Source organism: Pseudochaenichthys georgianus, unplaced genomic scaffold, assembly GCF_902827115.2.
Source record: "Pseudochaenichthys georgianus unplaced genomic scaffold, fPseGeo1.2 scaffold_587_arrow_ctg1, whole genome shotgun sequence".
NCBI classification, from domain to species: domain Eukaryota; kingdom Metazoa; phylum Chordata; class Actinopteri; order Perciformes; family Channichthyidae; genus Pseudochaenichthys; species Pseudochaenichthys georgianus.
In genome coordinates, this window is record NW_027263146.1 from 1 (window position 1) to 15,174 (window position 15,174).

The 15,174-nt window shown below is 44.2% G+C and overlaps 1 protein-coding gene across 1 annotated transcript in view; it reads left to right on the forward strand.

Annotated features, from left to right (window-relative positions):
• Window positions 1-815: 815 nt before the first annotated feature.
• LOC117443337 (cell adhesion molecule CEACAM5-like) overlaps window positions 816-15,174 on the forward strand; it is a 39,896-nt gene continuing 25,537 nt past the window's right edge. The window contains exons 1-6 of the mRNA XM_034079323.2: window positions 816-907; window positions 1,709-2,056; window positions 2,178-2,402; window positions 2,545-2,871; window positions 3,570-3,797; window positions 5,504-5,773. Of these exons, the coding sequence (XP_033935214.1) occupies window positions 853-907; window positions 1,709-2,056; window positions 2,178-2,402; window positions 2,545-2,871; window positions 3,570-3,797; window positions 5,504-5,773 (1,453 nt within the window). The 5' untranslated portion in view covers window positions 816-852. The remainder of the gene's footprint in view (window positions 908-1,708; window positions 2,057-2,177; window positions 2,403-2,544; window positions 2,872-3,569; window positions 3,798-5,503; window positions 5,774-15,174) is intronic.

The window sequence follows — 15,174 nt, forward strand, 5'->3', positions numbered from 1 at the left end:
AATTATGAACCATCCAGATCTCTCAGGTCATCAGGGACTGGTCAGCTTTCTGTCCCCAGAGTCAGAACTAAACATGGAGAAGCAGCGTTCAGTTATTATGCTCCAAACATCTGGAACAAACTCCCAGAAACCTGCAGGTCCGCTGCAACTCTGACTACTTTTAAATCCAGGCTGAAGACTTTTCTTTTTGTCGCTGCTTTTAATTGAACTATTCATATTTTAAACTGCACTGTAACTTTTATACATGTATTTTTCCTTTTAATGTTTATTTTATTAGCTTTTCTTTTTTAATGCTTAATGTCTTTCATTTTTTGTAAAGCACTTTGAATTGAGGGGAGAGCAGATGTAAAGTTTGACTGCAGCACAATGATTGGCTGCTGGAAATTGTGGTAAAATGTAATTAAACGTGGACGCCCATAATTAGCTGGTTATATGCAGTAGGATGAAGACTACGGATGAAGAAGAAATTCTTACATTAATGATGATTTTTCACGATAAACCAACCATTCAGCGTGTTCGTCCATGTTTGTACACACATTGTGGCTTTAAGGATGGCAATGTTGAGCTGTCCCATTTTCATATGTAGATGTTTACAAGTAAGTAATGCATTGTTTGCAAAACCACAGAGTTCTTCAGTTTAACTATGTTTACCGTCTCTTGTATCTTGTAACTGTTAAGAGGAAGGAAACAAGGGCAGTTCCTAACACATTGATATATTTTTAACACAGCTGCACGAGTGACAGAGAAAACACCCTCCTCGATGTACAAGCGTTTTTTGGTGACTCACTGACAAACAGTATTTCTCCTGTATGTGATCTACCTGATGGTTTATCAGAGACGTGAGGAGCAGCTATGAGTCTACCAGCAGCAGCGAGAGGATTTGTCGTCTTCCTTCTCGTTGTACAAGGTACTGTACATCTACATTTATATTGTAAGACAGTTGATGCAGCTCAGAAATACAGAGTGTTTGGCATGGTACAACTATGTCTGTGTTGATGGAAATAATGATTGTAAATATTACAAAACAAGACTTTTTTAAATTTAAATAATTGTTAATTAAAATGTATCGCTCAGTTGAACTTCCTCTTTCATCCTGCAGTCCACGCACTTAACTTTAGCAAGTGTTTCTCAGCATTAGACATTCAGCAGCTGTATTTGATAATGTAATGCATATAAGAAAGTTACGGTAGGAGTTGCAACGTGGATAAAAAGTCACTAATGAATATCATCTGACTTCAATCATCTCATCTTTTAGCGCATTGTTTTCTTTTATTGCCAAAAACTTTACTGTTTTTAGCTGCGCCCAGCAACTGAACGCTCTTTCTCTCTTCATGGCGGCCACAGTTTTGACCCTGAAGGTCAAGTGTGTGTGAAGGTGTGTGTCCGTGAATGCATGAACGTCTGTTTGCACGCACGTACATGATCGTAGCTTTTTTATTTTCTTCATGTCTGCCTCCATTGGTTCGAAATCTAAGTATTTATCAGGTAAATACTGCGTTAAAGGTTAAATACACTGCTGCATGATGTCCTACGTCAACATTATATATAACCTTTAAAAGTATAAACCCAGTTAGAAACAAACATCAGAACATTCCTCTGTATGTAAATCAATATAATATAAAATAGTAAAAAGATGTGTTTGGTAATGCTAAGAAAGTCTGTCTACTGATGAGTCTGATTATAGTTTCTGATGTGCTCTGTGTTTCAGTGGTTCAGGGTCAGGATGACTGGGGAGTGACTTACTCTTCTACTGAGATCTGTGCAGAGAAAGGATCAACAGTGGAGATAAGATGCAGCTTCACATACCCATCTACATGGAAAGATAAGGCAAACAGAGTAGAAAAAACATTCTGGTTCACTAAACAGGAAGATGGTGAACCTGTAGATCTGACCACAGACGCAGAGTACGCAGGTCGTGTAGAGGATCTCTGTGGAAACAACATCTGCACTCTGAGAATCAGAAACCTGAGAGAGAGCGACTCAGCTGAGTACAGGTTCAGGATCACAACAAGCCAAGACGTGTATGTTGGTGAACCGGTCACTCTGTCTGTCACAGGTAACACTTTGTTTGTATGTAAGTTAGCTCAACATTTGGTCAACACTGCAGTGAATGTTACTGCATCTACAACACGTACGATGACAGTTCAGATTAACATGTTTGTTCCTTACAAATCCAGGTCTCCAGGTAAAGGTGAGCAACATATATCGCTACATAGGCTCTATATATGCAACACTGGAGTGTCTCAGCAGTTGCCCTCCAACTTCTCGTCCTCCCTACATCTGGTACAAGAATGGACTGAAATCACGAAAACAAGGAGATTCTTTTAATGACTATTTCTATCCTGAAGAAAGCTATGCCTGTGCTGTTAAAGGATATGAGAATTCCCCCTCTCCTTCAGTGTGTGAGTTCACTTACAGTCTTCCACCAACATGATGCCTTACCTTATTACATAAAAGGGAGACACTGTCCCCAGCAATACATTCAGCCCTGAGTTAAGGCAATTACATTTTCATAATGATTAACCAAAGATATTTTATTTTCAGGTGTTAATGGTCAAGCCTGCAATACTGTGGCTTACAGTGAAAGAAGCATCTGTGCCTTCAAAGGATCCTCAGTGGACATTTCCTGCACGTACAGCAGTTATGAATATGTTCAATCTAAATTCTGGTTCAGACCTGAGCGTAGTGATCAGGACCTTAGTACAGACTCCCAGTATGCAGGTCGTGTTCAGATCCTTGAGACAGAGAGAGGATCCACTCTGAGGATCTCTGACCTGAGAGACTCAGATTCAGCTCAGTATCTCTTCAAATTCAAAACACCAAGCTTTGAATGGAGGAGTGATTTACCTGGAACCACTCTGACGGTCACAGGTACTGACCAACACACTGATGAAAATACACGTTATACCTTCAAATACAGTCCTCGCTCTCACGTCATCAGCCTCGCAGCTATTCAACAATTAATATGTTTACGAAACAAAAGTTAGCATTGCTGCATATTAAATTATTGCTAAACCACCAGCCAGCGATAGAGATGTTTGGACCTCACATGTCTTTACATTAAAAGTTTTTAGAGATGCATTTGACTTCAGAATGCAACCTTTGGGTGGAAGATTTCTCTAATTCTTAATTATTGCAACAAAAAGTGAAATTGCAATTTAATTTTTTTCTAATAAGGTGGATAGTTTTTAAGTTAGCACGATTAGCACAACAAGTCAGAGCAGTTTCTTAATGTTTTGTCGCTTACAAAAATAAATAATTATGATATATAATTGTGATTATCACTTTCCCCATGGTCCTGCTTGATAACATTCAGTCACTTGTAGTTGCATTTCACATCCCTTTAGTTTGGAAATGGCACTTTATCACGTTTTGATATCGGAAAAGCTGTAAAAGTGTATATTGCAATATTTTAAGATGTAAATTAAATGGGACTATTAAAAAAGACTGTGCTCTTCATCTATGAGCCCCCCACCCCTGACGACAAAGAGCCCCACATAACAAATAAACCGCTGGACCAAGTCATATAATATTGTGTCATTTCAAATGTTTCTTTTTCTCATATCCAGCTCTGCAGGTGCAGGTGATCACAGCAGCAGTCCAGCAGTCTGATACCTTAGCAGAGCTGAAGTGTCAGAGCAGCTGCAGTCCAGCTGGTGGTGTTTCCTACGTCTGGTTCAAGAACGGAGAGAAAATCCCCACAACAACGAGATCTTCTTATAAAGGCTTGCTTCACCACGCAGACCTGATCTCATGTGCTTTTGAAGGAAATGAAGACTTCCCCTCGCCTGCAGTGTGTGAGTTTACTCACACACACACACACACACACACACACACACACACACACACACACACACACACACACACACACACACACACACACACACACACACACACACACACACACACACACACACACACACACACACACACACACACACACACACACACACACACACACACACACACACACACACACACACGCACGCACACACACACACACACACACACACACACACACGATGACATTACAATGCCAATTTCAGAGGAGTCTTCTGAATCTGAATGCAGATGCCGCAGTTATATATATAGAAACAGAAAGCTTAACTACAGCCAGTAAATAAGCCATCTTGGGTAAAAAAAAATACAGATGATATTGATTTAGGTGGAGACCTCATTTTGAACAAAGAAGAATTACAAACAAAACTACATATCAACAATAACAGAAAATCATTTAGACACCCCACAAAGAAAGATATGTTAAATTAGGTCATTCGAGGTTGCAGGTGCAAGATGAGACATTTAGACTTTGCAAGCACCTGCAGCGTAATGTAATCTTGATGAGAGCCCACAAGATAATTTAAGGAGGTGAAACAATAAAAGCAGCAGCTATGGGTTTAACTGCAGTGGATTTGTTGTCTTCCTCCTCTCTGTGAGACGTACTGTACGATCCACATTTATATTGTAAGATAGTTCAAACCCTTTAGAAATACAGCACCATTTAGCATGCTAATACTATGTCTGTATGGATGGAAATAATGACTGTACATACAGTACCTACATTAACAAACAACACATGCTTTAAATAATTGCCAATTCATCGTTGTGTTGAACTTCCTCTATCGTCCTGCAGTCCTCAACATAACTTTAAATGAATGTTGTTTAGTGGATATCGTAGTTTGATAAATATCTAGACATTTCTGCAGAGAAGCCAGATGCTTTCCTTCTGTCAATGAGGAGAGATGTAGCAGGTGCAGCATACAGGAAGTAATCGATGTTTTTGTCGACTGGAAAGCAATTAGCAGTCGAATACTTAAACATAAACTCTCATTATTTGTTATCTTAGTTTTACACGTGTCAATGTTCTGCTTTTCTTTAAAGTACCACACCCTCTAATATGTATTCATTTATTTTGTCTAAGAAATACTGTGTTAATGTTTTGTCCTGCCTCAGTGCACTGACAACACTTACTCATAACTCTATACCTCAGACACTATGGCATAACATGGAAACAACACTAAAGCTATATTCACAATATATTTAACCCATTAAGGTAAATTATTATAATATGAACAATGTAATAAAAACCTTTAATACTGAGTTTTGTAGCGTTCCCCCAAGCTCCTCAACCCAAAAACAGCTTAAGGAGGTGAACAAACAATAAGATAATTACAAATAAATGAAACGAGGTTCTCGTACAGAGAGACGTACAACATTATAATAATCTTCAATAATACATTTTAGTTCGTAGTGATTAACATCACAGTCTTCATTCGTTGCCCTGTATCGACTAAAATCAAGTGTACCTTATTGGGGTGTAAAGTTTCAATGTTGTGCACGTTTTGGACAAAGGTTAAATCCGTCCAACATGCATTTTGTCAAACTGTGTTCAAAGTCCAAAATGCAGCTACAGTTCATTCAGCGTTCAATAAGGTAGATGCCCTTTGTGCTAATCTAGTGTGAAAAACAATCTTAATATTTTCTGTTCACACTTCTCCTCCAGATGCTCCGAGGCTCCCCTCTGTGTCAGTGAGTCCCTCTGCTGAGATAGAGGAGGGCAGTTCAGTGACTCTGACCTGTAGCAGTGATGCTAACCCAGCAGCTAACTACATCTGGTACAAGAAGAATAGCAATCCTAACGTTCCTCTTCTCAGTGAACGACCACAACTTGTCCTCAGCTCCATCCAGTCCTCTGACTCCGGACAGTATTTCTGTAGAGCTGAGAACAAGCTGGGGAGGAGCACATCTGAAAACATCCTTATCGACGTGAAATGTGAGTAAGACAGTTTATTTAAAGATAACAAGCTTAAATCTGTCTAGCTGTTTCAAGAGAAGATGGTACTTATCATCACTACTTTCTTCAGCTCAGCTTGCTTTACATTACATGGGATCCAGAGAACAAGCGGGTAATGAAAAGTGAACTGGCAGTATCTTCTAATCACATTGTATAGAGTTGCTAATGATGACATCATTGAGGAACGACTGTTAAATATTGTTATATTTAACTAATATTTACTGGTGTACAAGGCTATCTCTAAATCCTTAAATTCCATGACTCAATTAATAGTTTTGACTTTATTAAGTGATACACTAAACGGCATAATGACAAATCATTACTTTATTATGACCAATAACTGTTACGGGTGAGCGAAGCAAGCAGGACCCAAATGCAGATAACACTGAAAATACCTTTATTTCAAGGATACACGGACGAACAGAACACTCCCCGGTGAACACAGTCACAGACAAACGACGAACCAACAATGACAGACAGAAAAAACAGAACTTAAATACACACAGGACTAATCAAGGAAACAAGAGACAGGGGAGGAGGGAGGAGAAAACACAGGGGGCCACCAGGGCGGTGGGTGGAGGGGGTCAGGAGAACGGGTTTGGGCTGACAGCCCAGGAGCACAGCGGAGGGCCCGGAAGGGATCTCGGGTGGACGGCCCGGGGGCAAGGCAGAGACCATGGAGGGGGTCTCGGGCGGACGACCCGGGGGCAAGGCAGAGTCCATGGAGGTGGTCTCGGGTGGACGGCCCAGGGGCAAGGCAGAGTCCATGGAGTGTCGAAGGCCACAGCGGGCGAACTCAGGGGGCCGGGCTCGAGTGCGAAGACCGCGGCTCTCAGGGGGCCGGGCTCGAGGGCGAAGACAGCTGCACTCAGGGGGCCGGGCTCGAGGGCGAAGACCGCGGCTCTCAGGGGGCCGGGCCCAAGGGCGAAGAAGGCGGTGACGGGACAACTCCGGAGGACGGGCAGGACCCGGAGGACGGGCAGGACCCGGAGTCGGCCGGACAGGAACCAGAGCCGGTGGGACAGGCTTCGGCAGGATCCCCCACGGAAGAGGACCAGGAGTTGGCAGGACCCCCGGCGAGACAGGTGACGGCGGGACCTCCAACAGAACAAGACATGAGATTGGCAGGACTCTCAGCGGGACTCTCAGCGGGACCTCCAACGGAACAGGACATGGGGTTGGCAGGACCCCCGGCAGAAGAGTTTTCGGCGGGACCTCCAATGGCACAGGACATAGGGTTGGCAGGACCCCCGGCAGAAGAATAGTTGGTGGGACCCCCAACAGGACAGGACATGGAGTTGGCAGGACCGCGAGTGGAAGAGTAGTCTGCGGGACCCCCAACAGGGCAGGACATGGAGTTGGCTGGACCCCCAGCGGAAGAGTAGTTGGCGGGACCTCCAATGGCGCAGGACATAAGATTGGCAGGACCCCCGGCAGAAGAGTAGTCGGCGGGGCCTCCAACGGCACAGGACATGGAGTAGGGACTTGAGAGGGGACTCGAGAGGTGACTTGAAAGGGGACTTTAGAGGGAACTTGAGAGGAGACTCGAGAGGGAACTCGAGAGGAGACTCGAGAGGGGACTTGAGAGGGAACTGGAGAGGGGACTCGAGAGGAAACTGGAGAGGGGACTCGAGAGGTGGCCTGAGAGGGGACTCGAGAGGGAACTCGAGCGGGGACTCGAGATGAAACTGGAGAGGGGACTAGAGAAGGGGCTTGGGAAGGGACTAGAGAAGGGACTAGAGGAGGGACTAGAGGAGGGACTAGAGAGGGGTCTTGAGAAGGGACTAGAGAAGGGACTAGAGAAGGGACTAGAGAAGGGACTAGAGAAGGGACTAGGGAACGGACTATGGAAGGGACTAGAGGAGGGACTGGAGAGGGAACTAGAGAGGGGACTAGAGGAGGGACTAGAGAAGGGACTTGAGAAGGGACTAGGGAAGGGAATTGAGTAGGGACTAGAGAAGCGACTAGAGAAGGCAAGGGAAGGCAAGGCAAGTTTATTTATATAGCACTTTTCGACGCAGGGTAATTCAAAGTGCTTTACAAAAAAGAAATGAAAGACATTAAGCATTAAAAAAGAAAAGCTAATAAAATAAACATTAAGGAAAAATACATGGATAAAAGTTACAGTGCAGTCTAAAATATGAATAGTTCAATTAAACATTACAAGAAAAAGTCCATGGATAAAAGTTACAGTGCTAATAAAATAAACATTAAGGAAAAATACATGGATAAAAGTTACAGTGCAGTCTAAAATATGAATATTTTACTCAAAGAACCTCCCTTAGGAAATCCGAACATTTCCGTCCATATATTTAATTTAGACAGACTTTCTTCACCATATTTTGCTCGCATGACATCCACAATCGGACCCTCAGGAGGCTGTACACACCCCCTCCCCTGCTTTGCTTCCATAACAAAGTCTTTAAAGTGTTACCAAAACACTCCGTGTTACCAAAACACTATTTTTCATCCGTCGATGCCAGATATTCCAAATATCTCTGCTTTCGAGCAGTCCCTCTCATAAATGTCATGGAGTTTAATTACGTTTAAACATTACAGGAAAAAGTACATGGATAAAAGTTACAGTGCAGTTTAAGATATGAAAAGTTCAATTAAAAGCAGCGACAAAAAGAAAAGTCTTCAGCCTGGATTTAAAAGTAGTAAGAGTTGCAGCGGACCTGCAGGTTTCTGGGAGTTTGTTCCAGATATTTGGAGCATAATAACTGAACACTGCTTTACCATGTTTAGTTCTGACTCTGGGGACAGAAAGCTGACCAGTCCCTGAAGACCTGAGAGATCTGGATGGTTCATAGTTTAGCAGGAGGTCAGAAATGTATGTTGGGCCTAAACCATTCAGTGCTTTATAAACCAGCAGCAGTATTTTGAAATCTATTCTTTGACACACAGGAAGCCAGTGTAAAGACTTCAGAACAGGAGTGATGTGGTCCACTTTCTTAGTGTTAGTGAGGACTCGAGCAGCGGCGTTCTGAATCAGCTGCAGCTTTCTAATATATTTTTTAGTGAGACCTGTGAAGACACCATTGCAGTAGTCGAGTCTACTGAAGATAAAGGCATGGACAAGTTTTTCCAAATCCTGCTGTGACATTAGTCTTTTAATCCTAGATATATTCTTTAGGTGATAGTAGGCTGATTTAGTAACTGTTTTAATGTGACTGTTGAAACTCAGGTCAGAGTCCATGACTACACCTAGATTCCTGGCTTTATCTGTTGGTTTGAACATTGCAGACTGAAGCTCAGCGCTAACTTTTAAACGTTCTGCCTTGGCTCCAAAGACCATTACCTCAGTTTTATCTTTGTTTAATTGGAGAAAGTTCTGACACATCCAGTCATTGATTTGTTCAATGCACTTACTCAGTGTTTGAATTGGAGCATAGTCTCCTGGTGAAATTGTTACGTAAATTTGTGTGTCATCTGCATAGCTATGGTAACTTATTTTGTTGTTCTTCATTATCTGAGCCAGTGGTAGCATGTAGATGTTAAAGAGAAGAGGCCCCAAGATGGAGCCTTGAGGAACCCCACATGTCATATTTGTCAACTCAGATGTGTATTTACCTATAGAAACAAAGTTGTTTCTATCCTTTAAGTAGGATTTAAACCAATTTAGAACTGTTTCCGAAAGTCCCACCCAGTTTTCCAGTCGGTCTAGTAATATGCTGTGGTCAACAGTGTCAAACGCAGCACTGAGATCTAATAATACTAACACGTAATGAATTCTGCCACTGTCTGTGTTTAAGTGGATGTCGTTAAAGACCTTTACAAGAGCAGTCTCAGTGCTGTGGTTTGGACGAAAGCCTGACTGGAACACATCGAAACAACTATTTAAATGCAAGAAATTACTCAACTGTTGAAAAACAACTTTTTCAATGATCTTACCTAGAAATGGCAGGTTTGATATGGGCCTGTAATTGTTCATTACTGAAGCATCTAGATTATTCTTTTTTAAGAGCAGTTTAATGACTGCAGTTTTCAGGGCCTGTGGAAAAATACCTGAGTGAAGAGATTTGTTTACTATATGAAGTAGTTCTGAGGCCATGCAAGGCAAAGCATCTTTGAAAAATCCTGTTGGAATAATATCAAGGCAGCAGGAGGAGGACTTCAGAAGTTGTATAATGTCCTCTAGGTTTTTATCATTAATCTGATGGAATTGTGTCATGATGTCTGAATTGATGTTAAGTGGACACAGAGACAGCACATTTGCTGTTCCTGATGCAGAGGCACTGACTGCTTGTCTGATTTTCTGAATTTTGTCAGTGAAAAAGGAGGCAAAATCATTGCACGCCCTGTTGGTTAGAAATTCAGAGGCTACTGACACTGGGGGGTTAGTTAGTCTGTCGACGGTAGCAAACAAGGCACGTGCGTTGTTTTTGGTAATGATGTCAGAGAAGAATGATTGTCGTGCGTTTTTCAATTCCAAATTATAAAGGCCAAGTCTCTCTTTATAAATTTCAAAGTGAACCTGAAGATTTGTTTTTCGCCACCTGCGTTCAGCTTTTCGACATTCTCTTTTTTCTGTTTTAACGGTCATGGCCTTTCTCCATGGAGATATTTTCTTCCCAGTCACTTCCTTTACCTTAATTGGAGCAATGGCATCTATAACATTTTTAATTTTTGAATTAAAATTATCTACTAGCTCATCTACTGAGATGTTAGCAGGGGCAAGTGTGGAAGAAAAATTCTGAGTAAACATTTCCCTAGTATTTTCAGTTAAATATCGCTTTGTGGTTACCTCTTTTTGAACACTTGTGTGAACAGAAATAGAGCTCTCAAAGAAAACACAGGAATGGTCAGAGAGCGCAACATCAGTCACCACAACCTTAGAGATATTCAGACCCTTTGAGATAATTAAGTCCAGAGTGTGCCCCTTATTGTGCGTGGGCTCCGTCACATGCTGAGTCAGTCCACAGCTATCAAGAACACAAAACAGTTCTTTAGCCCCTCTGTCCTGGGGGTTGTCAACATGGATGTTAAAATCACCAACAATGACTAGACGGTCAAAGTCAATACACACTATAGACAGCAGTTCAGTAAAGTCATCAAAAAAGCTTGCACAGTATTTGGGTGGTCTATAGATATTTAGGAACAGAGCTCGAGAGGAGCATTTCAGCTGAAGGGCCACACAAAATAATCAAAGTTTCCATACGATGTCTTCCTGCATTGAAGGGAATCATTGAACAGAATAGCAACTCCACCCCCTTTCCTATGCATTCTTTCCTGACTCATAAAACTAAAGTTGGGAGGGGTTGATTCGATAAGAACAGCTGCACTGTTATTTTGTTCAATCCAAGTTTCTGTTAAAAACATAAAATCAAGATTGTGCTCAGTGATAAAATCATTGATTAAAAATGTTTTTCCTGCCAAAGACCTGACATTTAATAAAGCTAGTTTAAGTTTGTTAAACACACTATCAGTCATGTTTTTTGTAACAAGCTGTGGCTGACATGGAATCACTGCTAAATTAGATAAACTCACACAAACGTTTGAGCGCTTCCTGTATCTAAGATGATTTACCGCTCTTAATCTATTACCTATCAACACAGATATCGGCAAAGCTACTGGCAGGCAGGGCCCTGGCATGTCCTGGAAAGAGTTGAGAGTGCCATACGCCCTTGAGCCTGGACCCAGCAGATATCAGTTTGCAGATTGTTTTGGTTTGGATGATTGTGGTAGGCATGGTGATGAAGCAGGGAGAGATGGTGCGCATCTCTGCTTCGGTGATTTTGGTGGGCGTCGTTGAGGGGCGGGGGTAAAGGACATGCTGCCAGCCCTGCGTAACGCCTTAGTTTGGTCTTTGAAATCCAGGAAGGAATCGGTGCCAGCCCTCTGTATCTCCTTCATGTGTTCAACGATCTCCAGGATGGTGGGCGTGGGTGAAAGGGTGAACGGAGTATCCTCAAAGGCGTTGATAGGGGGGGGGGGGGGGGTGACGGGCGGTGGGGACTCCTCCGTGTGTTTCATAGGTCTCCCATAATCAGAACATTCCTCAGGCGGGTGCAGTGATACTTCTTCAGGGTTTTCTGCGCGATGTGTTGTGTCTATCTCCTGTTTTGATTCCTCTTGCCGCTTGTCCTTGGCAGAGGGAACAGATTGATGACGCAGGCAGTTGAATATGTTAGAGATAAACAATTTCACTCCTGACTTGTTCAGGCAAACTCCATTTGCCTTGAAAAGATGTCTGCGATCCCAGAAAAAGTTAAAATTGTCAATAAAATGCACAGAATGGTCAGTACAGACAGTTGAAAGCCAGGTGTTCAGTGCAAACAATCTGCTGAATCTCTCCACTCCTCTTCTGACTGGCGGTAGAGGGCCACTGATGAACACCTCTGCATTTAGAGAGCTGGCAGTTTCCAACAGACATTTAAAGTCTTTTTTCAGCACTTCTGACTCTTGTTTCACAACATCATTTGTTCCAATGTGCAGAACCACATTCTTCACAGTCGGATGTTCAGCCCCAACATGCAGGATCTTCTCAGCCAAGTCAGAGACCACATCCTTGGGAAAACAGAGTACTTTGATGTTGTTCTTACTACACAGACCTTTTACATCTCTTACAGCAGAGTCACCCACAATCAGAGTTTCAGGCCCAGTCGTTAGCTTTCCCTCTAGTCTTTTACTTTTGGAGTAGCTATTGGTCCTTACCCTGCTGTGTGAAGAGGACGGGTTATCCAGGTCATCAGAAAGAGATCTCCGGCTCTCGGTCAGCGGAGCGTATCTGTTCTGGATTGGCACACTTGGTGGTTTAGGAGGATTTTTTGTAATTCTCCCTTTAGCAGCTGTCCACTGCTGTTTAGGGGTTGAAGAGGCACTCTTCCTGGGTGATAGCAATGCAGGCCAGCCGGTCGCATCACATATTTCTGAGTGTTGGGCTCTGCCTGTTATCCGTCCTCCCAAATCCCATGGAAATGATTTACTCTTCGGCTTTGCACCCAGAGAGTTCCAGGGAGGACTACCACTTGTAGATTTATTACCCGGTACACAGCCCTCCTGTTCCTTGGAATCCTTGTAGCTGCTAACTAGCTGTGAGTTAGCATACCCTTTTCCACTATTTTGCAACACTGGTAAAGTGGTGTCATTCCCACAACATAGTCCATTCACTTCCACGTTAACTTCCAACCGTTGCATTTTCATTTCCAGCACAACTATCTTCTGTAGAAGTTTGTGGAAGTCATCTGTAGAGAACGGAGGCATTTTTCTACCAACTAGCTTAAGCTAAATAGCATGCAGTAGCCTACCAGGCTTTAGCTGTTGCTAGGCCACGCTACTGTAAGACTGGGGTCGTCGTAAAAATGTTGAAATATGGCTGAAAACCTCCGTCTATTTACGAAGATGAACTGTCCCAGTGATCGGTTAATGTCCAGGAGCCGCTGCTCGAAGTTTTCAGAGAATAAGAATAGGAAAATCAGCATAAAAAGTAAGCAGAGGCAGGAGCAAGCAGAAAAGCGTCTGCACTGTAAGAAAGATAAGGCAGCAACCTCTAGAAGGGACTAGAGAAGGGACTTGAGTTGTGACTAGAGGAGGGACTTGAGAAGGGAATTGAGTAGGGACTAGAGAAGGGACTAGAGAAGGGACTTGAGTTGTGACTAGAGAAGGGACCAAACAGCTCTTTTCAGAGCTGTTTACTAGAAAGCAAACATTCCTGGTTCCCCTGGCCCCATCCTCCCTCTCCTCCGGACGGGGGAAACAGGGCGGGGCCCGGTGTCAACCCGACATATGAGTTACGACCGGAGCTCACGGTGTGAGTCCTGCCGGGGATTAGAGCATGCAAACGTGGCTCTCACTCCCCAGGTGTCGTGCACTCATTGTGTCCGTCTCGCTCTGGCCCACAGACAGTGGAGAGCGGACGCTCTCGCTGCCGCGGCCGAGGATGATTGGCTAGTCCAGGAGTCTTACTCTGTGGACCAAGCCCTTTATTTATTGGATCCGAGTGGCGGGCAGCAGTCAGGCGACTCCTTCCCCTCCATTCACGGATCACCATGTGGTTCCCCCGCCCTGTCTCTCTCTCCTCCAGTCGGGGGAGACGGGGCCGGGGCCCGGTGTCAGCCCGGTAGCCGAGCCTAGGTTCGGCTGCCGGGCTAACACCGGGTCAACGGGTCTCTCTATCCGCCATCACGGCTCTGCCGTCGTTAGGCGGTATTCTCCAGGAACTCCCGGAGATCATCGGAAAGGCAGCCGCCTGATCTCCCCGTTCCCCCGGTTCAGGAGAGCTCTCCTCCGGATGACATAAAAAAAGCTGCATAAGCGGCTGCCTCCCAGCCTGTCGGTTGTTAGGCAGCAGAGCTAACGGCTCAAACCGGCTGTCTTTAAAACCTGTCGGTTAATTAGACAGCCCGGGTTTGTTTCCTATGTCACAGATGTGCCTCCTACACACACCTCAAATCATTCCTCAAGCAGGTTTGAGCGTGAACCTCAATGTCCAGTTTTCTCCTAAAAGGCGACATGATGAGAGCCGCTGTGCAATACAACGTGTGGAGGTGCATAAGCCAGCTGTTTGTTGTTTGAGCGTGAACGCGCCTCAGTGTCCAGTTTACGAGCCTTCTCCTAAACAGAGGCAGGATAAGAGCCGGTGTGAGATGCAGCGTGTGGAGGCCCCCTCGCAGCCTTTTCGGTCCGGGCCCCTCTTGGGTTGCTTCATGGGCAACGGCGGCGAGGGCTCTGACGTGGCTCGTCACCATGACAACCACAGCACATCCAAAACATGTCGTGCGCTCTCAGAGTGGCGACGCGTGTGTTCGATGGACAGATGGATAATAATAAGCAGCAAGGCCCACCGGGTAAGCCGGCTTTCCCTAACCTGTCGGTTATAGGCAGCATGGCTCGCTGCATAAACCGGCTGTTTTTAAAACCTATTGGTTTTTAGGCAGCTCAGATTTTTTTCCTCTGTCCCAAACCTACCTCCTACACACGGTCGTAATGAAACCACGAGTGCCATTATTACAGTGTGGACAGCGCTGCACACACCTCCGCTCATCCCTCAGGGGTGTTGAGAGCGTGAACGTACCTTAATGTCCGGTTTACGAGCCTTCTCCTAAACGCGACATAAGGAGAGCCTGTGTGAAATGCAACGTCTGGAGGGCTCTGGCGTGGCTCGTCACCATGACAACCACAGCACATCCAGAGCAGGTTCGCTCACTGAGTGACGGCGCGTGTGTTAGATGGACAGAGGGAAGTTAATATGCAGCAAGGCTCCCCGGTTAAGCCAGCTCAAATAGCCTATTGCTTACTTGGCAGCATGGCTCGCTGCCTAAGCCGGCTGTTTTTTTTAAACTTATCGGTTAATAAAACAGCAGCGCTTGCTATTCAAATCCGTCTACCTTAAACTTTTTGGGTTTAGGCAGCATGGATTTTTCCTCTGTCTCAGACAC